The sequence below is a fragment of the Carassius auratus genome, chromosome 25 (assembly GCF_003368295.1).
Source record: "Carassius auratus strain Wakin chromosome 25, ASM336829v1, whole genome shotgun sequence".
NCBI lineage: Eukaryota > Metazoa > Chordata > Actinopteri > Cypriniformes > Cyprinidae > Carassius > Carassius auratus.
The window spans coordinates 15,381,401-15,408,280 of record NC_039267.1 but is presented as its reverse complement, the minus strand read 5'-3'; the positions used below and the strand labels follow the sequence as shown (position 1 = coordinate 15,408,280).

Here is a 26,880-nt window from a genome sequence, read left to right as displayed (position 1 = left end):
AAACGCTGAATGCAACACATTAAAACTTCCGTTATTGGTGTGTTTTAGGATCTTAATACTTCAGAGGAGTACAACAAGTGCTCCGGCAGTCGCGCAAATGGAAGGTAGACTCAAGCAAGCTGTTAGTTTTCATTTAGCTGCAGTGTTTAGCATGTCTTTAGCGCCGTAAATCTGCAGTGACGTTGCCATGGTGTGTCCCCACGTCCACTTGCTGTGAGCTTTCCTCCTCCTTCATTTGAATAGCTGGATCACATGATCCTGGATTGGGGCTTTTAGCCATCGTCAGCACTTTGAGACACATCTTTCTCCATTTCTGAAGTCATCAGTCATCAGCTCCTACGTGTTACGGACTGATGCCAGATCCAAAGGTGGTGTGTGTGTGTTTAAGAGAGACATTTGGATGTTTTTCCACCCTCATCTTCTTTTGGCTTCTAGTCAACATACGCAGTGTTCTTTGGGTGCATCTGTTTGCACTGTCCAATGCAGCTCCTGCTCTGTCTGGCTTTGCTAACACTTAACCTTTGTTTGATTGTCACCTGATGATTTCTGTACGGTTTTCTGTAATTTTTTGGTAAAGTATGTTGCCAGTTACTAATTCACATTTAAATTTAACACAAGATCAAAACAGACCTGATCAACTTTCTTTAAAAGCTGAATATTCTTGGTTATATTTACCATGAATTATTAAAGGTATTTGCGTTATGGTAATTTATTTCGAATTTTATTTTAAGTTTTAGATCTATTTTTCAGTGTAAACTAATTTGCTTCATCAAGTTTTAATTCATAAATACTATGTTTTTGTTGAGTTGAACCACTTAGCATTTTAAAACCTAAACTAGCCCTGCCATGTCATGAAAAAGTACAATTATCTGATATTTTATGACACTTATTGACCTTGACAGGCAGTTGTGAGGGTCTGCAGTGGAAATTTAATTTCCTATTTTTGGCCATGATGGAAAACAATAAAATTCACCAATCATTAATGGAAATGAGCCAATGGGGACCAATAACGATAAAAATACTGATATCTAGGGATGCACCGAAATGAAAATTCTTGGCCGAAACCGAAAACCGAAAAAGAGAAAGAAATTATGCCAATTATTAGTACCATTGCATTTATTGCTATGACCGTGTACTAACTTTACTAAAATTAAGACATTGCAATTGCATAAATTAATATTAAAGTTTCAAAGATAATTACAATTACATAACTTATTTAAAAAAAAAACACACACAAAAATACATAATTACAAATGATGAAAATATATATTAAGCACATTGCAACAATGCACAGTATAAAATAAAATTCAAACTAAAAATGTATCCCACTCATGTGTATATTTAATAATAATGTACAGGCCTACTGGCCTGCAGAAAGGTTTTAAAATGAACAGTTCTCTCATAAAAACAAAGTGCATTTAGGTGAAGTGCATTTGAAATTTTTCTATGTAGGACTAGAAAGTGCATTACTTCTCCAGTTGGCAAGACTGTTATCACTTCTGGGGATGGGACTTCAGACAGATAACCATCTAGCTGTTGAGCTTGTCATCTGCCTGACATTTGAGAAATATTTGAGAGAGTGTATTTAAATAGAGCCAGGGCATAAATAAACATTTTTATCAAATTAAAGCAGAAATCTAGCAGAAAATCTAGCATATAGCTACAATCTGATATTATGTATGTATATATGTTTGTGTGTGTGTATAAGAACAAAATAGCCAACGTATTATTATTATTTGAGGCACTTTCTTGCAGAATTCCACTGACCATATCAGACAACGATGGTGCATGCCACTCATCTGGTGCAGAGACCAGTCTTTTTTTTCTGCGCTCTGATCTGTCTCCTGCGCTTGGCGCTTCTCCGTCTCCACGTGGGTTCTCCGCATCCAGCGCGGCCTGGTTCATTTCTCGTGCGCGCTGCCTTATTTCCGCATCCAAGTAATGGTCTTTATAACGCGGATCAAGCACATTCGCGATGAAGTGCAGAGGATCCGAAAAGATCTCAGTGAGACGTGTGTTAACAGACTCTATAAGACTGTACTTTTCTTTGTTTTTACTTCGTGGTCCGTCTTAATCTCTTTGTTAGGAGACGTTTTAGTGCTGCGAATAAAGGAATACGAAGAGAGAGAATGTTCTCACTGGTGTTAAGTGAATGTCGCGTGGAGCTCGTGGTCTTTGCTATGCAGGTGCACGTGCAGGTCGCGGTTTCTGTTTGCGTCGTCACAACATTTCGGCCGTGTTGTTTCGGTGATAAAAGTCTATCGGCCGAAAACCGAAAAGGCCATTTTCGGCCGAAAATTTTCGGTGGCCGAAATTTCGGTGCATCCCTACTGATATCAGCTGATACCGATGTGATTCCTAAGTATTGTGCATTCCTACTTTTCTGCTATTGTGAACACTATTTTCTTCTTGTTGCACTGAGAGAAAAGTAGTTCATTTCTCCACAAATTTGTGAATCAAAGCTCCTCTTTTTTTTCAGTGGCCAACATAGCATCTAATTTGGTACCGCTGTGTTCATTTCTGGATTAGCTCGATATCATCCCAGACCTGCACATATTTGCACCACTTCATTGAAATTCGCTAATAGCACTTGTCGACACCATGCATTAGCCTAATCCAGTTGCGTGTCTCCTGCCGTCTCCCCTGAATGTCATCTTCATGTCGTCCGCAACGCGGCCCTGCTAGTTCCCTGCATCTGAACCCGATGGCGACAACAAGAGCTATTTTTAGATCCTCCTCCTTGGTTCCTCCGTTTTGCTCTCTCGATTTCACTCTCCTGTGGTGAAGGATAATGTGCTGCATATCCAGATTTAAAAAGATGCTGCATTCCTGCCTCTCAGTTCACACCAGCATAGTAATGACTGTTAGCAGTTAGGAAGAGCTTGACACTTACTGTTCTCAATGCCTCAGTCACGCATTACAAAGAGGCCTCTTGGTGGTAAGCAAAGAATCACTCACACAACTCTGTCACATTTTGCACCCTAATGATGCAGATATCCTTAGCTGTTTTAATGGGGTGTTGTAATCTCAGGTGTTGGCGTTATCTCTGAAAGAGTCTCCAGAGTCGGACTATTAGAAGGCCAAATTTGAACTTGTGCAAGGATTTTTGCATGCCGCTTGCAAGCCAATTATTCCAGATCCAAGTTTTACCATTCTCCCTGTCAGATCGCCCCCATATAGTTGTCGTAACATAAAAACCACAGATATATACACCATCTGTGCATCTTCCTATAATTGACTTTTCCGAATTGATAACCCCTTCCACCCCTGTTCTGGATCATTAATTAAAATGACTTTGGTAGATTCCTGTTGGAATAGTTTGGCCCTTACCTCTAATTATGACTGTGTTCAGCTGTCCGATCCATCTGTGAGAGGGTCCATGGCTGCCCATGCCTCCAGATCTCTGACAGTATAGAGCATTGGCTGCCAGTCAAGCCAGTGTTCTTTCTGCACTATGAAGATTTGATTGACCAAGGTGTAGGTGAATGTGCACCCTGTCCTCCTGGGAACACAGATTTAGAATTACAATGTGTGCAAACAGTGGATGCATTTATCCAGTCTGATTTACACTACACTTACACGGGCACAGTGTCCTCTTTGAAAAAAAATATGTAGGTTTCAAATTTACAATTTAGAATGTGTCAATTACTAGACGTCCAAAACAGAAGTTCCTCTTCTGCTCGTTAAAATTCCAATTAAACTTCCAGTGGGAATTTACCAATTCAGTTCTGATTTTAACAACCTGAAAATAATGCTTCAGTAATTAAATTTGGGTTTTTGGTAACACTATTTGTAGTTTTGTGTTCTTAGGTGATCAATTAAACCAGTCGTAATAGTAGATAGTTTCTTCAGCAGAAAGTCACCTCTTGGTATTTCGGCCTATTAAATTGTACATGTTCTCTACCATCATTTTGGGTGACAGTGATGTGTGTCTACACTGCTGACATGTTTACATGTTGAAGATTATCCACTTTACCTGCACAAAATAGACACTCCACTTCTTTTGGCTATAAAAAAGTGAATCCAAATCATCCCAAATCATCCCCCGTCTGTGCAGTAATGATTGATTTCGAGCCCAAGTCTGAGCAGTAGCGATTCATTTCAAGCCCAAGTCTGAGCAGTAGCGATTCATTTCGAGCCGAGACGGAGCAGTAGAGATTAATTTGGAGCCCAAGTCTGCACTGTGGTGAATCATTTGGAGCCCGAGTCTGAGCATTAGCGAATCATTTGGAGCCAGCGTCTGTGGAGTAGTCAATAATTTGGAGCCCAGTTCTGAGCAATACCGAATCATTTGTAGCCCAATGATTAATGAGTAATGATTAACTTGGAGCCCGAGTCTGAGCAGTAATGATTCATTTGAAGCCAGAGTCTGCGCAGTAATGATTCATTTGAAGCCAGAGTCTGCGCAGTAATGATTCATTTGAAGCCAGAGTCTGCTCAGTAATGATTCATTTGAAGCCAGAGTCTGCTCAGTAATGATTCATTTGAAGCCAGAGTCTGCTCAGTAATGATTCATTTGAAGCCAGAGTCTGCTCAGTAATGATTCATTTGAAGCCAGAGTCTGCTCAGTAATGATTCATTTGAAGCCAGAGTCTGCGCAGTAATGATTCATTTGAAGCCAGAGTCTGAGCAGTAATGATTCATTTGAAGCCAGAGTCTGCGCAGTAATGATTGATTTGAAACCAGAGTCTGCTCAGTAATGATTCATTTGAAGCCAGAGTCTGCGCAGTAATGATTGACTTGAAGACAGAGTCTGCGCAGTAATGATTCATTTGAAGCCAGAGTCTGCGCAGTAATGATTCATTTGAAGCCAGAGTCTGAGCAGTAATGATTCATTTGAAGCCAGAGTCTGCGCAGTAATGATTGATTTGAAACCAGAGTCTGCTCAGTAATGATTCATTTGAAGCCAGAGTCTGCGCAGTAATGATTGACTTGAAGACAGAGTCTGCGCAGTAATGATTGATTTGAAACCAGAGTCTGCTCAGTAATGATTCATTTGAATCCAGAGTCTGCTCAGTAATGATTCATTTGAAGCCAGAGTCTGAGCAGTAATGATTCATTTGAAGCCAGAGTCTGCGCAGTTATGATTCATTTGAAGCCAGAGTCTGCGCAGTTATGATTCATTTGAAGCCAGAGTCTGAGCAGTAATGATTCATTTGAAGCCAGGGGGCCCTATTTTAACAATCTAAATGCAAAGTGTAAAGCGCACGGTGCAGGTGCACTCAGGTTATGTCCAGATACACTTTTGCTATTTTAACGACGGAAAAACAGTTGGCGCGCCCGAGCGCATGGTCAAATGGTTGTCCCTATTCTCTTAATGAGTAATGTTTTTTTGGGGGGGGGGGCGTAACGTGCAATAAACCAATCAGAGTCTCATCTTCCATTCCCTTTAACAGCCAGTTCCGCTCATGCCATGACGGATTTGCTATTTACACAGCGGAATTTGGCAAGGGCAAAGACCGAACGCGTCTCCGAGGTGATTAAATCAAATTAAATCTTTATTTATATTAGGGCTGTGCAATTAATAAAAAAATGGTTAGATTTTGACTTTGGCCTCATGATTTTGAAAATGCAGTAATCGAGATAATATTATGCCCTCTTTTGCAGCGCTGCACTTTCGTTCCTTCATAAAAGCCCAATTTCCGGTGCAAATAAGTAAAATTGTGTAACATGACATTTTCAGAATGTGACGTGCTTGATTTATCGAAATATATTTATTCATGTTTTTAAAAGCATGAAAGAGAACTTGCGCTGCTCCTCAGAAAGAGATATTCTCTCACAGACTGAACAGAACACTGATATGTAAATTCATCTTTTAGCTCAAGGAGCCCACCTTAATGGTAAAATACACACACAAATGTGTCAAAGTGCTGTTCTTGGTGATTATACATGTATACCTTTGTCGGTATTGTAATAAATGAACGTAAAGAGTTGAGAATGAAAATACGCGTGTAACAGTCATTTGGATCTGTGCGAATCTTAAAGTGACAGCGGGCTATTTTTTATTTTGTGTTTAATTTTTCATTGTAACAACTTAGTTTTGTGTCAGAACTTTTACACTTTCATTCATAAATTCACCCCGTCTGTGTTTGCGAAATGATTGAATCGCGGAATCCAGTCCAAAATAGAGCTTGCTGTATAAAGCAGAACGTCATGGAATTTGGCAATTTTTTAATGAATACATCTATATTAGGGCTGTAAAATGAATCAAATATCAATATGGACTAGTGTATATGAATATTAAAGTTAAAAGAGACTACAATTGTTCTACGTGTCTCTGGGAATGAGTGCTCAATATGTGCATTTTGCCATTCAGATACACACGATGCTCGCAGTGTTTTCCCCCACGCCGACTCCGCCCTCGCCACGCCCCCAGCTATGACTAGATGTGGACTGTATCTATAGCCATGGGAACCGTGTGAAGTGACGTGAACATCATCTGCAAACCCCGCAGGGAAACCAGGGTGAAACTTGAAGCGCGCAAATTATTCTTATTTGCCAACAAAAATAAGCGCAAAAAAACGCGCGAAGCAGTTTCCCGATTTGTTACATGACAGTGGAGCCAAATTATATTGCGAGAACTAGCGAAAACTGCGGTTTGATGAAATAGAGAAAAAAAGGTAATTCCCCCAACACCCCCTTCTCACTAGGCTACTAACACTGTTGTAGTTTCATTCAGAAGTTAATGAAACTTTACAGTTGTAAGATTGCACTTTTTTTCTTACAGAACAGTAGCAAAAACTTACAGTTGTAATTATATTAGTAGTATGTAAAATAATTTACGTTGCAGTAAGAGATTGCAACTTAAATATTCTGTGATTTAGTATGCTCGCTTATCATAGCAAGTAATAAGAAATTACTCTTTACAATAAGGTAGTAGCCTAGTGAGAAAAAGGTGTTGGGGAATCACCTTTTTTACTCTTTTTCATCAAACCACAGTTTTTGCAAGTTCACGCAATTTCATCGCATAAAATTGAAAAAATATCACGCATATTCCATCGCATTTTTTAAGAAAACGAGCCGCAAAATCAAGGATTTTTGCCCGCAACAATCACAAAAAAAAATCTGCTTTTTTCTGGAGGGACTGATAAATGAAATAATCATACTACTTGAGACTTGCATTAAAAAAATCAAATAATGCACAGTTTGATTCATTTGTATCTTTTGTAGTATTTGTCCTTTTGCTTTTTTTGTTACTGACAGTTTAATTATTTTCAATAATTTTGAGGACTTTTTGTTTGTTTGTTTGTTTGCAATTCCGTTGGTCGCTACAATGTAGATGTCATAACAACCTTATATAAAGGAAATGCGGATTTGATATGTATCACTATCTTTAAATAAATCACTCATATAAAGTTTTGGTCATATGGCCCCCTCATAATCGTGTTAAATACTCGTGATTACAATATTGAACAAAATAATCGTGCTTATGATTTTTGCCATAATCAAGCAGCCCTAATTTATATTGTAAGCTGTTGTCTTGTTCATCACAATTAACACTTTGGTTACAAGGCAAACAACAAATCTTATGTGAATGCTTTAGAAACACCCCAAAATGTTCAAAGTGGTGTCATCTTCAGCAAATAACTTGTTTCGTAACCTTGTCATCACGACTTTCCTCAGATGAGCAATTCACTACTTGAGCGGGTTGATGAATTGATGCAATGAAGTTTTATCTCTAGCGTGGGAATCTCTTGATTGAGGAAATCTGTCAAAATGAATCTGGAGCCCACTGGGCTCTCATACGTTTCAAGCGGCAGGACGGTTGTTACAGTGATTCCCTTCATGAAGGAATCCTTTTATGACACGTATGACATGAGGCAGTTTTATTACTGCCTATGGGCATCCTGAAATTTCTGTCATGTTTCATTTTTGACAGTACATGGAGTAAAAGTGAAGGTCGCCTGTGCTCCATACATACTTGCTGGTTGTTTTATAGTATGGTGAGAAACTGTAAAATCAAAAACTTCTCACAGCAGAAGGTCATCAGCTTGAGATCATTTATTTTTTGGCCTTATAGAGACCGCTGATCAGTCATCCCAAAGCGATTATCAGCCGATAGTGATTGCCGGTAGCCGATTAATTGGAGCACCCCTATTAATTACTCACCCTCATGTTGTTCCAAACACGTAAGATCTACGTTAATCTTCGGAGCACAAATTAAGATATGTTTGACGAAATGCAACGCAGCTGCACTGTTCCCAGTCCCAGAAATTACGCTTTCTCCTGAACATAAACATTGCTGATTATGTTAATTACATTGTAGAGAACGCGCGCATATGCGTCATACATTACAGAAATATCGTAATTTGCGTTCCGAAGATTTTACGGGTTTGGAACGACATTAGGGTGAGTAATTAATGATAGAAGTTTGATTTTGGGGTGAGTTAATTCTTTAATTATTAGCTACTATTACTTACATTATCTTTATTTCATGGTTAATCCTGCTTGGAAGTTACAGGAAGAAGGTTGATTGACAAATGATTGGTGCAAGACACAGCAGTCAATTTCAAAATGAGAGGACCTTCTTTTTCCCTCTCACTCCATGCTTTCTGCTTTCAAGAGCAATTAGCGCAAGTAGCTACAAATCTTTACATATACAATCGCAACCTCAAAATGCTCCCTCATTAGGTTTTTCCCTCTTTTAGCTGTTAACCAAAGTAAAATTGACCTTTTTTCAGTTATAGCAGCAACATGAAACCTGAACACAGAATCAGAGCTTGTTGTCCATGTGCTTATTTGAATTTCAGCAGCTGAAGAACCAAACTAAAGTCATGAATGTAACTGTAAAAGTTAGGAATGGTTATTGCCCAGTCATGTTCTTCCATTAAAAGCCAACTGGTAAATCTCTTAAGTGGTTTTCCGGTGTGTGTAAACTTAACTGAAACTTCAGAAGAAACTGTGAACTAAGATTTACTGTCAACAGGAATCAAGTGGTCCCTTTGTTAGCATTTCGGGTGTCCAATGAAAACCACCCATAAATTCTGACAAAATGGTTCAGGGTATGTTGCATCAGCGTTTTTAAAGCGCCGATCAGCCTTAAGATGGGCATAAATCCTATCAACCCCCCTTTAGCTCTCTATAGTGCAAACTTTTCCCGGCCAGGCTTTAGGTTTGCACACTGCTCTTTGTGAATATTTAAGATTGTCCAAAGTACCATATTTGTGTTTCCCCTCAGGTGGGGTTTTTGCCAATTCTTTGTGTGAAAAATACCTTTATGTATACATAGAGGCCTTTGTATTTTCTTTACAGCTTATATATTTTTAAAGCTGTCTGGGTTAAGACAACAAACCATTTGTACGTCTCTTGATGCTGTGTAATTCCTGTGTTAGTTTCTTTTCTTACCCTCCAACTGTGGAGCTGGCAGCTTGCCTAGACCGAGAGGAGGAGCCGAGGGAAGAGTAATGTTGTGGTTAACAAGATAAATCCAAAGCTCTGTTCAAAACCTAGTAAGCTACCTCACTGTTCACTGCCTACATGTTTAGGTACCATTTTAGGTGGCATTATAGATGATACAGAACCTCATAAATGTGCGATATAGAAATCTGCAACACCAAGTGGAGATTCAAAACACGATTTGAGTCCGATATTAGCATGTTACGTTAAATAGTCTGTTAATAAGCATAAAAAACATTCTCATTGTCCATTGAGCTTTTTGCAGTGCATTTCTGGGATTGCATTTCGCAAAGGACACATAATGATGCATAGAATATTTGGCCAAAAGTCAGGAATACACCATTTATATCAGTTGGACACTAGTATGTTAGGAGTTAAAGCTGCGGTAGGTAACTTTTGACGCTCTAGCGGTTAATAAACAGAACTGTTGCGTCTTGCGGAAGAACCTTGTAGCCGGAACTACTTCTCTCTGTTTATGTCTATGAAGAATCACAAAGGTACTGGGTTACTCCGCCGCGGTATCCCCGAAGCAATCTAAAATAGTCCGAATATAAACACTTATTATAGGTGCACCCTAGTGATTCAGGACAAGCTAAAAACACGGTTTGGAAAATGGATTCATGGTGTACTCTCTTATTATGTTCATTTTTCTACATTTTGAACACAAACAAAGTTACGGACCGCAGCTCTGATTGGTTGTTTTTTACCGGGAGCGCATGACTTTCTGCAAATGGCAATAGGACCACTGGGAGGAGCCAGAAGAGCTTGATTTTTTTTCACAGATTATCTGTGTCATATTCTACTGTCAGGACATAATGACAGGTTTAATAAATATGTAAAAAATACATTTTTACAAAAAGTTAGCTACTGCAGCTTTAATGCAGAGTTTATGAGTATAGTTTTTTTTTTCATTGCAGTGCATTCTGGGATTGCATTCTCTGTGAAAAAAAAGAAGAAAATAGGCTGTTCAAACCAGAAGCGCTACTATTTCAGTAGTTGCATGTTAATATGTTTCTAAGCTAAATGCTAAAATATATTTATATACATATTTACTGAGTTTGTCATAGTGCATTATGAAAGTTCATTCACTACGACGAATACCTGTGATGTTGTCTAAAACAAGAACAAAAACGCCCCTCTCCCCCCAATTGTTTTCCTAAAAGACTATCCCTTTGAATGCTTGCATAGAGTATATAATGCCTGTTTGAAAAGACAAATAAACCGTTCATGTTAATGATCTTTCAAGGACCTTCACTTGCGGTATTACAGTCGCTCTTGAGGCTTAGACTCGCTGGATGACAGTCTCCCTGTACTGTTTGGTTTTTCTTGTACAGAAGATTTCCATGATTAAGCCTGTTGTTCCATAGAGTGACTGTCTAATGCCCCGGCCGGCAGATCTCACAGATCTCGAATGCGCTCGTTCAGCGCAAGTAACATTAGTTACAGAACACTTGGAATTGGCCATCTCTGGTGGATGCACTGAACGTTTACACTTTTTAACATTCAACAAGGGACAGAGGAAGAGATTGTACAAGAAACGGATGGAATTTCACATCCACTTCCTCCCATGTGATGAAATGGGCTTGTTAGGGGATGAACGCAGCGATGTGGAGTCACTGACTGAATCAGAGTCATGTCACAGTTCACTAAAGGAGCTGTTGTGCTCACAGCGACTCAGGTTCGATTCTTGCATATTTCAGGGGCTGATATGAAATCTCTCTTGTAGATGTCTCTGCTCAACTAGCTTGTCAGGTTCAGGCATTTTTTTTTTTTAATCCTTGTATCATTTTGAAGGATTACTCTAGATCTTGGCTTGAGTTGAGTCACATTCAGTTGCAGTGATCTGCTGCATTGCAGGCTCATGGATTAAAGCGTTGATTGCATTGCTTTGGAACTTAAAGTATGTTGGATTCAAGGTTTACTTTTTCATCAGTTCATGCATTCCTTTCAAATCTTGTCTAATTTTTAAAACCCATGTCTCATGCATATTTTGATTGGAAAATTAGCACCATTTATTTGATTGAATAAAATAAATTGTGTAATATTATTACAATATGAGATGCAGGATAAGTTAATAGCACCGATCGATCCCAGCAGCTCTTCATTGCCATGCAGGGCACAGGTGAAGGTTAAGCTTGCGTTAATCGTCCCCTAGGTCAGCACATTTCCCACAATTCTCTCTCTCTTCTCACTCTCTATTATTTCTTCCTCTGGGTTTTATATGAACTCTTATATTAATTCATTTATATAATGTATGCATTCAGAGAGCAATATGGTGAGGAACTTCAGATCTTCCAGAAAGAAACTGCATATTCAACCCGTCCCGATAGAGACTACAGATATGGCTGGTGTGGAAATGCCACAAAAAGATTCAGTTTGGTCAGATTCGTGTGCAAGTCGAACTAAAACTGCTTGATCTTCAGAATTCATTGATGGGCGCTTTATAAAACACGGTTGGGATCAGAGTGCGGTCGAGTTACAGTCGTTTTTTAGCCTTGGCAAGAGACCGATAACCATAACTCTTACTGTCAGGGCATAGTAGATCGGTTTAACTATCTCTGCACTAACTAGATGTGTGTGGATTGAGACGGGCCCGATGTGAAGAGAGCTCAGAGCCGTGAAGCAGACGAGACCTGAGTTATTATCTGCGAGGTCAAAGGCAGCAGACGGATGGACAGAGACTTGATCTCTCAGCTCGTGAAGATGTGACACGGGGACGTCATTTATCTTTCCTCTTTCACCGCAGGGTCAGGAGCCGATTGTTCAGGCGGCACACTAAAGACCATCAACCTCTCATCACGGTTTCCATTTGTTACAAAAACCTGTATTACTGTAAATTGTATACAGTGTTGTTGTTATCATTCTTAAAACTAATTAAAATAAGTTAATTAAAATAAAGCTGATACTCAACTGAATTGTGTGTGTGTGTGTGTGTGTGTGTGTGTGTGTGTGTGTGTGTGTGTGCATATATGTATGTGTATATATATATATATATATATATATATATATATATATATATATATATATATATATATATATATATATATATAATATAACTAATTAAAATAAGTTAATTAAAATAAAGCTGATACTCAACTGAAGTGTGTGTGTGTGCATATATGTATGTGTATATATATATATATATATATATATATATATATATATATATATATATATATATATATATTAGGGATGTCAAATTTCGATTATTTCCATGATCGATCGTCGTTTAAATTAACGATCAATTAATCGATTAATCGTTAACCATAATACTGCAAAATGCGTCTATTACAGGCACGCAGTCAGCGGTATGACAGGATGTGCAAAAGCCACACACACACACACACACACAAAACGCTTTCTCACTTGAATTAAAGAGGTTTTAGTCTGAATAAAATGCTAGTAGCAGGATTATAAAATGAATAGATGCGATTATGATCATTTGATAAAATGAAGAGAGCGCGCCATACTTTTGAGGTCATTTTACTTTGTTGACAGTTTCCAATCCTGCACGGAGAACGCTGAACGCGCATCTTTAAATGGTTTTGTGGTGCTCGTTGTTGTATTTTAAAGCACAATTGCAATGTTTTCAACTGACATTATTGTATAAAATTATCCGAAATGTGGAGCGCGTGTGACTGCGCTTGCACATTAAGTGAACTACATCGGCGCTGCTGCACCAAAACACAGTTGCTCACATTAATTTGATCCTGCTGGATTCTGTCCTAGAAAATGTCAGATTTTTAAAAATCCGGCATACAGCGCATTAGATCGTGACAGTGCATGCGTGCACACGAGGATGAGCGAGCGCGGCTTTGGCTAGATTTATTTGGAGGTTATTGCTCTTGTCTCACTCGGCACAAATCGAAATGTTTCCATATTCGCAATGTATTTGAATGTTAAACTATTATTTATAATGTAAACTAGGCTTGTACTTAACACGCATTCGCATATAGATGGAAAAGATGATCCTCTTCATATGAGCAAAAACGTCCTTGGCATAACAGCAGAGTGCACCGGTATACTACGGTCGATTTAAACTGAATGCTCCAGGAATGTGTCGGTCACAGCGCCTATTAATCGCTGTTTTGAATCCAGCAATTATTTATTTAGAAATGATAAGATCTGATTATGACAAGTGTGGTATAAAAGCTTCGTTTATTAGAGGAATAATAGGTTAACTGGAAAATGTTAGATCGCAACAATGCTTTTGGACCCCATAGTCTTCATTTACGCGGCTTTGTTCTGGTTTGCCGGTTGGTCACGAATTTCCACAAATTCAGTATATTTAGGCATTGTTTCTTTTCCTAAATCTTCATAGTCTAACCCTCTAATTTCCCAGGTTTATTTTATTATCTTTCGCTTTTAATAACTGTTTTCGCATCTCTTACTGTGGTAAACATGGGAAGGGAAATTAAAGATTTCATGAATTAAGAATTCGTTCGATTTATTATTTTTTTCCCTTATTTCACTTAAATCATGGGTTATTTAGGGAACAAAATTAATGAAACATGGACAATTGCCACATTAATAATTCGTAGGAATGAATTAACAAGTTGTAGGAATGAATAGACTACCTGTCCTGTCACTGTGTCCCGCAGCCCTGCAAAGCGCACGATATAAAACAGTTATCTGATGAAATGATTAGTAACTACATTTCTATTGCTTTTAATGTTGAAGAACTTTTATGTTGTTTCTATTTTAATGTACTTTAAAGTTTAAATCACATTAAAAGCTTAATTTGTACATTGTGAATGAATGATGATGCTTTTATATATCGTCACCGTCACTCACAGCCGCTCGCACGTGTTGAGTGCGCATGAGCCGCACGCAGCCCAACATTGAATCGGTTAACCGACCATCGATAGCCTTAATCGATTGCATCTCTTATCGACAATTAATCGATCATCGATTAATCGTTGACATCCCTAATATATATATATATATATATATATATATATATATATATATATATATATATATATATAATACATTGTTCAAGTAAAATTGTGAGTGAATAAGTAGCTATTTTTATATAATGGGAATTGTTTTGTATTAGAATATTACAATTAATTTTAGAAAATGTTTTTTCACTAAATTTTTTGTTGTACATTTAGTTCATTTACCTAGATTTTTGGTATATACAAGTTGTAATTAAATAACAAACAATCGTTTTAAGTCTAATTGGAATCAGTTGACATTAGAATTTATTATTATGATTATTACTCTTTTAACTTTGTGTCAATATGACTTATTTACACTAGAGTTCATTTTGACAGGCATTTTTGATTTAATCTTTTTATTTCGAGATGAAAGAGCACTTCTATCGACACGATTCCACCTGTCCTGCCTTCGCTAACTTTAAGTAAAATGTCAACGAATTGTGACTCCCAAACGGGACATCTGGTCACCTTATCCCCTTCGCTAGTTCACGTTTTGGTAGCCTATCCATCCACTGCGGCTGCCATACTGAGACTAGATATTCAAACTCCCCGTCATCCGATTGCAATCCAATGAAAGGGACACATGTTTTCAAAGACAAGACAGTAGCCTATAGGATTTTTTTTGAATGTCCGGTAGTCCTCAAATAACATTCTAGTCCCGTCTTGTTAACAAAGATGCGGCATAAATTTTGACATAGTTTTTAACATCAAATATTAGTTTTAGCTCGTCAATGTCTCGTCTTAGTCATAGAAAAGATGTTTGTTAACGAACATTTTTCATCGTCATCTTCATTGACGAAATGAACACCGATTTAAACTCATTTTTTTCCTCCCAAAACATACAGTAAATAAACATTCTTGTAAGTTTAGGTATTGCTGGGCGGTAACCAGTCAATACTGAATACCGCTGTTTATTTTTCTTATATTCATTTTTAAAACACTGCAAGGGTTTTTCAACCTTTTAGGACATGTGCCTCCCAACCAACACCCTTCACCCCCAAATTTTAACATCACATAAAAGCAAATATCCATTAAATCTGCGAACAACTTTTCTTTTGCTGTTTTTGATTAACATTATTTACATAAGAAATGCAGGGATCCATATAAATATACTGATTTACATTTGATATTTTATTTTCTGTTTACATTCACTTAAAACAACCAACAGAGCTTACAAGATACTTGTCAAGACAGCCATTGGTATTCACCTGCTGTCTGAGAAGGCTATCTGTTTGTGCACTTGCACGCTCCACAGTTTGAAAACCCCTGGTTTAAACAAGGTTAAACAACAGCGACTTCAGCACTATATTCAGCGACTTTCAGACCCTTTTAGTGTCTTTTTTCCATAGAGTATATGTACTGACAAACTTAGTGACTTTTTTGGAAAAACCTTAGTTATGGTTCAGTTGGAAGATGTCGTCAGTGCTGCCCCACGATTGCGAAGTGTTTCTTCTCTCGTCGTCTGTTTTGTGCAGCAAGCATCAGAGAAGCAGCTCATTCAGTTGACCATATCACAGCAGATTCATCAGTAAATGTTGCTTACTGACTGTTTTGGAATTATTACTCAGATGCAGGCAGTGCACTGCAAGAGACAAAAAAGTAATCAAAACCACCACATAGCGGCTCTTTAGTGTAGATGCATGTTGATTTTATCAGATGATGTCGCGATTATGAATGAGTTACTCCTGGAATCTTTCTACAATATTCACTCATCATGACAGTAAAATATAGCATGCCATGTCAATCCACTGCAGTATTTCCTCGCTCAATCAGTGGGAAATCATGCATGAAAACAAATACCGACAAATACCGTAATTTTTTGTGGTCATACCGCCCAGCATTAAGTTTAGGGTTGAAGTTTTAACAAATTTTCAGGTCTTGTTGATCACATGACAGATTTAGTCTTTGGTGAAATTAAGAATCTTGTATGATGAGAGAGTGAAAAATCGCTATAATAGATGAGAGAGAGAGAGTGTGTGTGTGTGAGAAGTGGTGGATATCCTGCCAGGTTCTGTCACCGCTGACATTCCTCATCCTTCATGGATTTCCTCACTTGAGGTCTTGCCACAGGCGTGATTGAGTGGGCGGCACAGTTTCTAGAGCTACAACCCAGAGTCCTTCATGCTTACAGTTTAAACCATGAACTCGCATCTAAACCCTCCGCTTCACTCTGCTGCTGTTTATTTTCCAGTAACAAACATTATCGCATGCATACAGATACATGTGATTAGATTGGGGCCGTTTTTCCCCAGTGATCTTATGATCCATTTGGTGCGGCGTTGGCGTTGTTGCTGTGACTGTGCGAATCTGCTATTCTTGGCCACTGCATTGCAGAAGCCATGGAGAAATAAATGAATAAATCAGTGTTTGAGCACCTCAGGTGGCTTCGGTGGATATCAGCAGAGACATTTTCCCAGTCCTTTCTTCTCCTCAAGCCTATAGCATGAGATTGCACCACTTTCGTTGTTTCCTTGTCTGTTACATAACATGTAGGAAGATCATCTACACACTACGGAGGATTTCCGAATGCTTCTACGGATGTTAAGTGCTGAGACTCCTTCAAAGACGTTTGTGAATGTGTGTGTAACCCGCTTGGTTTTAATGAATGCATTCACATCCTTTAGGCCACGTGGGAATGCAACCAATTAAACTTGTTGATGGTAATCTAACGATTTGTGTGTTTCTCTATTAATCTCTTTCTTTCTGTTTTTTTCTTTCTCTCAATACAGAGTGCAGCAATGGAGGAGACCGTGATATGGGAACAGCACACTGTAACTCTACACAGGGTGAGAATTTAATCATCTCTCTTGATTTGTGTCTGGAATCCCAGTATAAACACTTGTTTGTTTGATTTGTGTAACATCTGTTATTAGAAAAAATCTTCCAGAATTAACCGTCGAATCATTCAGATGATATTGTCTTGTTTTACTTGTGAGTAATTCTCTTGGTAATCTTATATAATTGATGATATAAATGTGTTGTATTGTGTTCCATCAACAGATTTTTGTTTTAAAGACCTCATGAAATGTAAACTCTGATTAGTAAAAGACTTTGTTAAAGAGTTACCGTTTGGCTAAAAAAAAAAAGCTTCTAGAAAAACTTATTTCAATAGGAAATTCCCTTAAAACAGGAAACAAACCACTCTTCAAACATATTTACAGGATCTTTATGCATAATTAGGAACAAGACAAAATACACTTTTGTAAGAATTATGAAAAATCTTGCTTCTCAGGTACATTTATATTGTGCGGTTATTTAGAAGATTTTAATTTGTAATATTTAGGGTTAGACCATAATGAAAGCTGCTGAATGCATTTTGAAGAAAAGCCAAAAATATCTATGAAGGCACACAGATAATTTCAATAGGAAATATATCAAAACAAAGAAACTACTTAAACACTTTTATGGGGTCTTTCAGTAAGAACAAGGGAAGAAAGTCTGCCAACTGAACAAGACGAACAAACAGAAAACCACATTGTTGGGAGAAGACTTTATCACATAGATTTTAATAGGATAATCTTGTACCATATTGACATTTAAAATACAAAGAGAACGAAAAAATTTCATTCATTGTTATTAACAACATGAAGTGTATTGAACATAAATATTTCCCAACCTGGCATCTGTAAAGAAACTACAGGGAGTTCGTAAGTTGAACGAAAAGTCAATAATTCATTAAAAACATAAAGAATGTCAAATTTAAAACAAACAACAATCAAAATGGAACACTTAATAAAAAACATTGAATATTCTTTTTGTTTAACGACATGTCATGTGACAATTAACCAATATCTAAGAGCAGAGACCATGCAAATGTGTTACTCAGTTATTGATTTGTTCATATATTAGAATATATTAGGTGGAAGAGGTCTGTATGGGAATCTCCGCTTTACATGTAAATAAGAAATCAAATGATTTTGTGTTTTAATGTGTTGGAAAGACAAAACCTTGTCTATGACAAAGAATAATACATAATCATGTAAAAAAGTAACTGTAGTCTGATTACGTGTATTTTAAAATGCTGTGTACTCTTTTTAATTACGACTACTTTATTTTTGGAATCTGATAACATAATAGCAATCCAGGACATTCCTCCTCAAAACGGCAAGAAAAAAACACTCGTCAAACACTTTTATGAAGTCTTTTAACAAGAACAAGACAGTTATGTTCAAATAAACAAACATTTGCAATTTAGGTAAAATTTTTGAATTTTCACAGGACAACAGAGCAAACATTTTTTATTACATTATTAGGTTACACCCTAATAAAAGTTACTAAATATGTTTTGGGGAGTGTTGAGTCACTTTTTCATGGACGTGACATGATGTCGCAACACACAATAAAAAGTATCTTTTTCATGTTAATCAGTTTTTGTCCTAACTATCCGCGACGACAACACGCAAAATTTCTAATTTACAAATGGTTTCTATTTCTGCGACGTCACGGCTGAAACAACATAACAAACTATGAAAATGATGATCTCTGGTACTGATTATGTGCTTTATTCAAAGTTTTAAATGTGTCCAATGTGTGTTTGAAGATCATACTACGAGACATTTATAGCCATATTGAAAGCAACAACATATAGTTAACCTCAGATCCTGAAAATAAATGAAAGCAAATATGTACGTTAAAACTCGGTGCGAACCAACGAGTGTATTTCATAACAGAGATGCTATCAGTCACTAAGTGTGTACATTTAAAGATTTTAAAAAGGTTTTAACCTTGTCCATGTTGTTGCGAGTGCAGTGGACTTCCCTGAGAGACCCCGCCTACACATGCTTTTGATTGGCTGTGATATTTGCTTGATTCTATTGCGTGGCGTCTAATGTGGACGCCAAAATTGCTTGTCGCTGGATTCTTGTCGTCTAGGACACAGTGTTATCATGGTGTCATTTCAAACAGCAACACATTACTGTATAATACCTATTAATTCACATTACCTGTTAGCTGTCACTGTTAAAATTGTTTAAGTGATTGGTTTAAGTACTGTTGCTGACTTGAGGTCCGTATTGTTTTTCTCTTCTTTATATCTGTGATAGGATCTCTCTATCTCTCCGCCCTTCTCTAGCCCTCTCCCTGTATCTCTCTGACCATCACATCCCCTCATTTATCTTCCTCCTCTTCTCGTCCCATATCTCCCCTCTTATCTTTCCAGTCTCTCTCTCGGCTGTTTTGAATGTTTTGGTTTCCCCCTCGTCTGTTTGTTAACATGTGGTTGTGTGTCTCGCAGGCTCCAGGGTTTGGCTTCGGGATCGCTATCTCAGGCGGGAGGGATAACCCTCACTTTCAGAGCGGGGAGACGTCCATCGTCATTTCGGATGTGCTGAAGGGAGGCCCAGCCGAGGGCCTGCTGCAGTAAGACTCATCTCTGACCCTCTTTACCATGAGAAAGCCAGTTCAGTTCCAGTTTAACTCCAACATTTGAGTTGAATTGAATACTTTTTGATAAAATCGAATGAAATACTGTTAACATCATGCAGAGATGCTCACAAGTCTCTGAGCTAGAGTCCAAGTCAAGTCTCAAGTCTCTGAGCTAGAGTCCAAGTCAAGTCTCAAGTCTCTGAGCTAGAGTCCAAGTCAAGTCTCAAGTCTCTTTATTATATTAAGTCTCTGGTTATAATAAATGTTGCATCACGTACAGCGACCCATCCAAGCTGCTTAGAACACTGCATAGCTATATATAAGGAATTCAAAGCATGTAATATGTTATTATGACAACTCTATCTATTAGCATACAATATCAACTTTGATTTTGGTATATAATCAGTGTAAACAGGCTATTGCAACATGACAAAAACACCAAGAATGCTTTACTTTTAAGTTAATATCTGTATTTAGCATTTATGGATTCAGTAATGGCCTTCTGTCTGTCCTGGCTGTATAGCTGCACACCTCTTGTCTGGCTTAAGAATGAACAAAGCTACGCTGACTTATGTTATTCATACAATACCTACTCACAAATAAACATCAAAAACAAAGCCGGCTGCAATGAATTTCTGTGCAAAACAGCTTTTACTACAAACACTTCCACACAAGAACATTGTTATCACACAAGAACATTTTGATAGAGAACCAAAAATATTTAAAGTAGATAAAATTAGAATAAATAAAATGGAAATGTCTACATACTATTACTACTGTAAACTTTGCAAATAGGACATCAGCCCCTTCAAGTCAATGAACAATAACAAAGTGGGCTGCAATGAATATCTGTGCAAAACGTCATGGCTCGGCTCCTACCCAATGACAGAGGCACGCAGGTTTTTTTCCACTGGAGTACTCACGTGAAGGATGCGTGCACAACTAATAACTAATATCATCACGCTATAAAGGGTTGGCCTGCGCTGGGTGCGCCCCTCCCCCTATAACTGTTCTGTCTCGCGGAGGAGCTCATTTGTGTGCATCTGTGTGAAACACGCGCTCTGAAACACGCATAGGAAAAAAGAGCGACAGAAAGAACGGCTCCCCTCCAGCCGTGACTCGGCTCCCATCGTTCATGTTTATGAGCCGTTCAAAAGAATCGGTTCGTTCGCGAACGTCACAACTCTAACAGCGAGCTCATCTGACGTTTACTAAAAATTAACATTGTTCACGAGTCCCGGAGCTCGAGTCCGAGTCGAGTCTGAAGTCTTTCGAGGACGAGTCTCAAGTCGAGTCTGAAGTCACTGTTTGTGCGACTTAAGTCGCACTCGAGTCCGAGTCTCAAACTCGAGTCCCCATCTCTGACATCATGATTGCTGAAAGTGTTGTTTGTATTAAAATATACATTTTATGAATTACCCTCATAGGTGTTAAGGGTTATTTCTAGGCATGCACCGAATTTTCGGCAACTGAATGAGCCAACAATAATTTGAATAAGTGAAAAGACTGAATCAATTTACTAACGCGATCAAATAGAGGCGTGCACCAATGTAGCTAACATGACAGCAGTGTGGAAGCATTTACAACTGTCTGAGAAAGACGCAAAAACTATTCGAAGCACCGACAGAGAGAGACGTGTTTACTGCATCGCATGTCTCAGAAAGAGAAGAGGAAGGGGTGGTTACTGTATGATGATTGAAATCACAAAATTGCCTTGTACAATTAGTAAATAACTGCAGAATGTTGTTTTCTAATGCACGCACAAATTGCATTTATTCTGACAGCGGTACATGAGCCAGGGTTTGAAGTCCAAAGCACAAGGGAAATCTGTGCTGAAACTGTTACTCGTCAACTGCTTAGTAACATTTTTATGAATTTTGACACGGATGTCACCGTGTGATACGTGCAACAAACATCTTCCCAGATTCTTAATTAGAATCATTTATAAATCTGCTGTTGTCAACAAAAAGAAGCACTGAGGTCTTCTTGGGGGTTTTAATATAAAATAAAAATTAAAAATAAAAGCTCAAACATTATAAATATTAATATTTTAAGTTAAATTATGCTTTGTTGGTATAATGTTTGCTAGAATGTTTTGTTGTTTTGTACTTGATTTTATCTTTGAAAAACAAGACAAAACAGTAAAAAGCTAAATTTGGGTATTTCATTTATGCAAAGGTGAAAAAAACAAATACATAGGGAAAAAAATTTCCGTGCATCCCTAGTTATTTCCCAAAATATATGAACATATTTTCCAAACATTGATTATTGATGTTCTTCTTTATTTTTAAGTTAAACCTTTTACTCCAAAAAAAATGATGTATAAGGTTATTTATGGAATTCGTATTGAAAACATGGAATTACAGAAGTCCAAATTTAATACATTTTTCACTAGTGCTCCCAGATTAATCATTTATTATAATGTATGGAAATAATCTGTATTAATTAGAAAAGTGCAAATGAAATGCATTTTCACTAGTGCTCTTAAAATATATATATTTTTTTTTATCAAAAACCATTGTATTGAATTATGAAAGTGCAAATTAAAAGCATTTTCATTAGTGCTCTCAATTTGTAATTTTTTTTTACTGTTATCAAATACATTTGATTAAATTAGAAAAGTGCATATTAAAAGTATTTTCACTAGTGCTCTCAGACTATTCGTTTATTTATTTGTGTATTGAAAACATTTAGTATTAAACTAGAAAATTGTGAATTAAAAGCATTTTCTCTGCTGGTCTCAATTAAATAGATTTTTAATAGTCATCCAGACTTTTAACCCCACTGTTTATATATTTTAAGTAAATTTATTACATTTATTTATCTATCTCCCAGAATGCTCTAATTACGCTAGAAATTGTAATCATTTTATTATATAATATATGATCATATTATATAATATTTCTTCTTTTGTTTTATTGAATAAGCTAAAACTGCTCTTCACCCTGATGGAGTTTCTTAGCATGTAAACGCATGAGCGCACAGGGCTGCTGATCAAGCTTTGCTCCATCTTGCTCTGAGATCAGTTGGAGTGGCACTTTTGCTTACTGCTTTCTGCCCTCTTTGCCCCCGGCAGGGAGAATGACAGAGTGGTGATGGTCAACGCCGTCTCCATGGATAACGTGGATCATGCGTATGCAGTGCAGCAACTTCGGAAAAGTGGGAAGAATGCAAAAATAGTATGTAGGCCCTTTTTTATCTAAAGCAACTTATACTTATTTATTTATACGTTTAGTTTAGTAAAGAATTAGTGTAAATTAAAAGACCCACTTCTATTTATTTTGCACTAAAATCCATAACAGAATTTGTTTAGAGAGACATTAGATATGATAAATATGATATATATATATATATTTTTTACAAAATGTTATTTGTCATCTTGTTTAAAATTAAAGTTAAATTAGGAAAACACAAGGAAAAATATATATATATATTTTTACATTTATATTAAATTGGAAAATTAAACTACCTACTTTTGTTTTCTTATTTTTGCACAAAAATTTATAAGAGAATGTTTTTAGAGACATATTAAAGATAAAAAAATATATGGCCAAAAAGTTTCTCTAGTATTCGCAGACTATATTTACTTACTTTATTTTGATTTATTTATTAAAGATTTTTTTAATTTGTAAACATTTGTGTTAAATTAGGAAAATGCCTTAAGTAAAATCAAAAGAGCCACTTTTATTGATTTGTTTTGCAGTAAAATCCCATAAGAGAACGTTTTAGAGAGATTTAAAAAGTGTGCCCAAAAACTGAGATTGTTGCGAATAATCCGGTCTGTTTCTCACTCTATCCAGACCATCAGGAGAAAGAGGAAGGTGCAGATCCCCATGGGGCGGCCGGGTGAACGCGAGACCATGTCTGAGCACGACGAGGACGACGACAGCTATGAAGACGAGATCTACGAGTCCCGGAGCGCACGGAGCGGGCCGAGTGCCTACAGCGGGGGCGGAGCCACGGGCCGGAGGAGCAGCAGGGGCGACCGGCTGGGCGGGAGGAGGGACCGAGACAGAGAGCGCAGCGGCTCCAGAGAGAGGAGTCAGTCCCCACGCTCGGACCGCCACTCTGTGTCCTCCAACCTCCCCCCACGCCCAGCCAAGGTCACCCTCATCAAGTCCCGCAAGAACGAAGGTGAACATGGCGCTTCGACCCTGCCAACAGGTGTCGCCCAATCACTCTGTCTTACGAATTATAACACGCTTGTTTCCAAGCTGATTCACATCACTAAAAGCTCATTCTCACCATGAATACTAACTAAAGTAACCACACCAACTGATGATAATGTTCTGGTTATTATAAACTATTATGTCACCTGACACTTTAATACTAAATAGCATATATATAATAGTATATATTTAGGAAGAAATATGATCCATTTATAAATAAAATATATTTATATACTATATGAATATAAATATATACATGTACATATTTAAAATATATATATATACATATATTGTATGTGTGTGTATTAATACATGCATAATAAATATACATATATATTATATGCAATTAATCGTTTGACAGCACTATAAATTAACAAATCTGTGATGCATTTAAGTTCACGCTTTTCAAATTTAATATAAACGTTTTCAGTATAAATAATATAGTATAGTAAGTCTGATATAATTTATATAAATTGAATCAAAGGTTGATTTGAATAATCACAAAAAATTTGATAAAAATATTTGTTTTAATTTAAAAAAGTGCGAACTAATTATTCACTCGTACGGTGAACTTTGCAATGATTTCTTGTTATAATCGCCGTCCTTGATGTGAACAGGCCTTAACATGATGTGACAAGTTTCCTGCTGGTTTGAGTGTAAATGATGCACAAAATAACTTCATCACGTCCAGTCAGAACATATAGCTGCCATTTATCATTTAGAGCCAATGACATTTTGCTGTATGCAGGTTTACGTCAAACAAAAAGCGTCTTTATAGCTAACAAATGCTAACATTGTGTATGTGTTTCTGCGGTTTACTCTGTAAGCAGAATACGGGCTTCGCCTGGCCAGCCACATCTTCGTAAAGGACATTTCCCCCGAGAGCCTGGCAGCCCGAGACGGAAACATACAGGAGGGAGACGTAGTGCTCAAGGTAAGAGAGATGAGAATCTGTAGGGGAGGAGAGAGGAGAGAGTGTGAAGTGATGAGCGTGACTCAAGTGACGATTTATGAACGAATGCAGACTTTTGCTAATGGAGATGTATGATGTTGACATCATACTCTTCATCTAGATTAATGGCACGGTGACTGAGAATCTGTCCCTGATCGATGCTAAGAAGCTGATCGAGAGGTCAAAGGGCAAGCTGAAGATGGTGGTGCAGAGAGACGAGAGGGCGACCCTGCTCAATATCCCAGACATGGATGACAGCATACCTTCAGCCAATGCCTCTGACAGAGATGGTGAGAGAGTCTCTGTACAGCACACATCAAAATGGGTTTGATTCGTTCTGTGCAATTATACCGTCAAGTGGGGCTTTTAAATATTTAGTGGAAACTGAATGTAATTCATGAATGTAATTCTGTAAACACTGTAATTCTTTAACTACTTAATAATTAAATTAAATTGAATAAATAAATAAAAATTAATTAATTCACGAAGCTGTTGACTGGTTCTGCTTAGTAAACTGAAAATCTTTTTTTTTTTTTTTTTTTTTTTTTTTGAATAGCAGCTTATGCATTTGGATTAAAATTTGTTTTATCAGTATCATAAAAAGCAAGCTAATTGTGTGGCATTATTTTTTTTCTCATTGAAAATATATATATATATATATATATATATATATATATATATATATATATATATATATATATATATATATATATATATATATATATATATATATATATATATTGTAGTATTTTTTTCTATACCAGTAGTGCTTTTGTTTTTATATTATTTAAATTGTATTTACCTTTTTTTTGACAATTTTAGTTTTTTCTTGTTAACTAAAATTTTAACTTGTAACAATCATTAAAAACAAAGCTAAAATAAAATACAATATAAATATAATAAATTATAAATATGAGAGAACTTGAACAAACTTTTAAAAATGGCTTGGCAGCTAATTGAAATAAAGTTTAAGTTGACTAAAACTAAAATGAACTATTAATAAACTACTATACTTGAACTAATTCATTTTATACAAATTAAATAACAATAATTATAATGACCAGAGCATAAAACAACATTAAAACTTATAAGATAAACAAAAAAAAAAAATAACATTAAACCTTACATAAAAATACAAATGTATCTTTTTGTTTATTTATTTTATGTAATTCTGAGTGTATTCTTATTTTATTCCATTTGGATCTTTTAGGGAAGAATTTGAAATTCCAATAGGAATACTTCAGGTTCACTTCGAATTCTGTGACACAACACCTGTAATGGTGTGAAATCATTTGATCTTTTTGCTAGAAATTTCAGACATCCACTCCGTGGCCTCCGATCATTCCAACCGATCCCACGAGCGGAAGAGGAGCAGCCGCTCTCGTTCTCCGGACCGCCGCTCCGAGCCCTCGGACCACTCCAGACATTCTCCACCACAGATCAGCAACGGCAGGTCAGATGGCCTTTCTGTTTCCCTCGAGTTTTTCCCCCCTCAATTTTTAGGTCCTCCTTATAATATTCAACAGTTTGAGTTGTAGGCCTGCTCACCGCTGATATGAGAACAGCTTTCTGACAGGCGTTAGAGAGAAGCTTCTGTCAGACCGCGCTCCTGTAAATTGGAAGTGTCCTAGATAGATAAACCAGGGTGTGACAGTGGGAGAGGATGGGAGGAATTTCATCTCCTAAATGAAACCCTACATTTAAAGGTGAAGTGTGTAATTATTTCAGCAGTAAAAATCCATGGAAGCTTCAGTAGGCCATTTTTGTAGGTTGACTTATGAAGAGATTAAACTCTCTGGAACAATGAAAACTGGCACTGTTTGTTTCTGTGAGCCGCCCAATAGTCAACTTTAGGGTTATCGAACAATTGCATCCAAGCAAATGTTTTAGATGAAGAAATGACATACTTGCCACAAGCCAGATTTGACCACACACATGTTAGCAGATCCTCAGGTGTGTGAGTGCTCATGAAGTTTCTTCTGACTCTTGTTTTGAATCAGGGCCGCAGGGCCGACGGCTCAGAGAACCCGGCCAGTGTAAGTGTTTGGGTCCGGTT

The 26,880-nt window shown here is 37.2% G+C and overlaps 1 protein-coding gene across 4 annotated transcripts in view; it reads left to right on the top strand.

Annotated features, from left to right (window-relative positions):
• LOC113043481 (tight junction protein ZO-1-like) overlaps positions 1-26,880 on the top strand; it is a 141,382-nt gene that overhangs the window by 86,197 nt on the left and 28,305 nt on the right. For 2 of the 4 annotated variants that reach the window (XM_026202901.1, XM_026202902.1), the window contains exons 2-9: positions 17,069-17,125; positions 19,573-19,697; positions 22,780-22,882; positions 23,504-23,837; positions 24,700-24,806; positions 24,946-25,114; positions 26,133-26,277; positions 26,825-26,860. In XM_026202901.1, the coding sequence (XP_026058686.1) occupies positions 17,069-17,125; positions 19,573-19,697; positions 22,780-22,882; positions 23,504-23,837; positions 24,700-24,806; positions 24,946-25,114; positions 26,133-26,277; positions 26,825-26,860 (1,076 nt within the window). The remainder of the gene's footprint in view (positions 1-17,068; positions 17,126-19,572; positions 19,698-22,779; positions 22,883-23,503; positions 23,838-24,699; positions 24,807-24,945; positions 25,115-26,132; positions 26,278-26,824; positions 26,861-26,880) is intronic. The other 2 variants (XM_026202900.1, XM_026202903.1) reach the window with 2 other exon arrangements.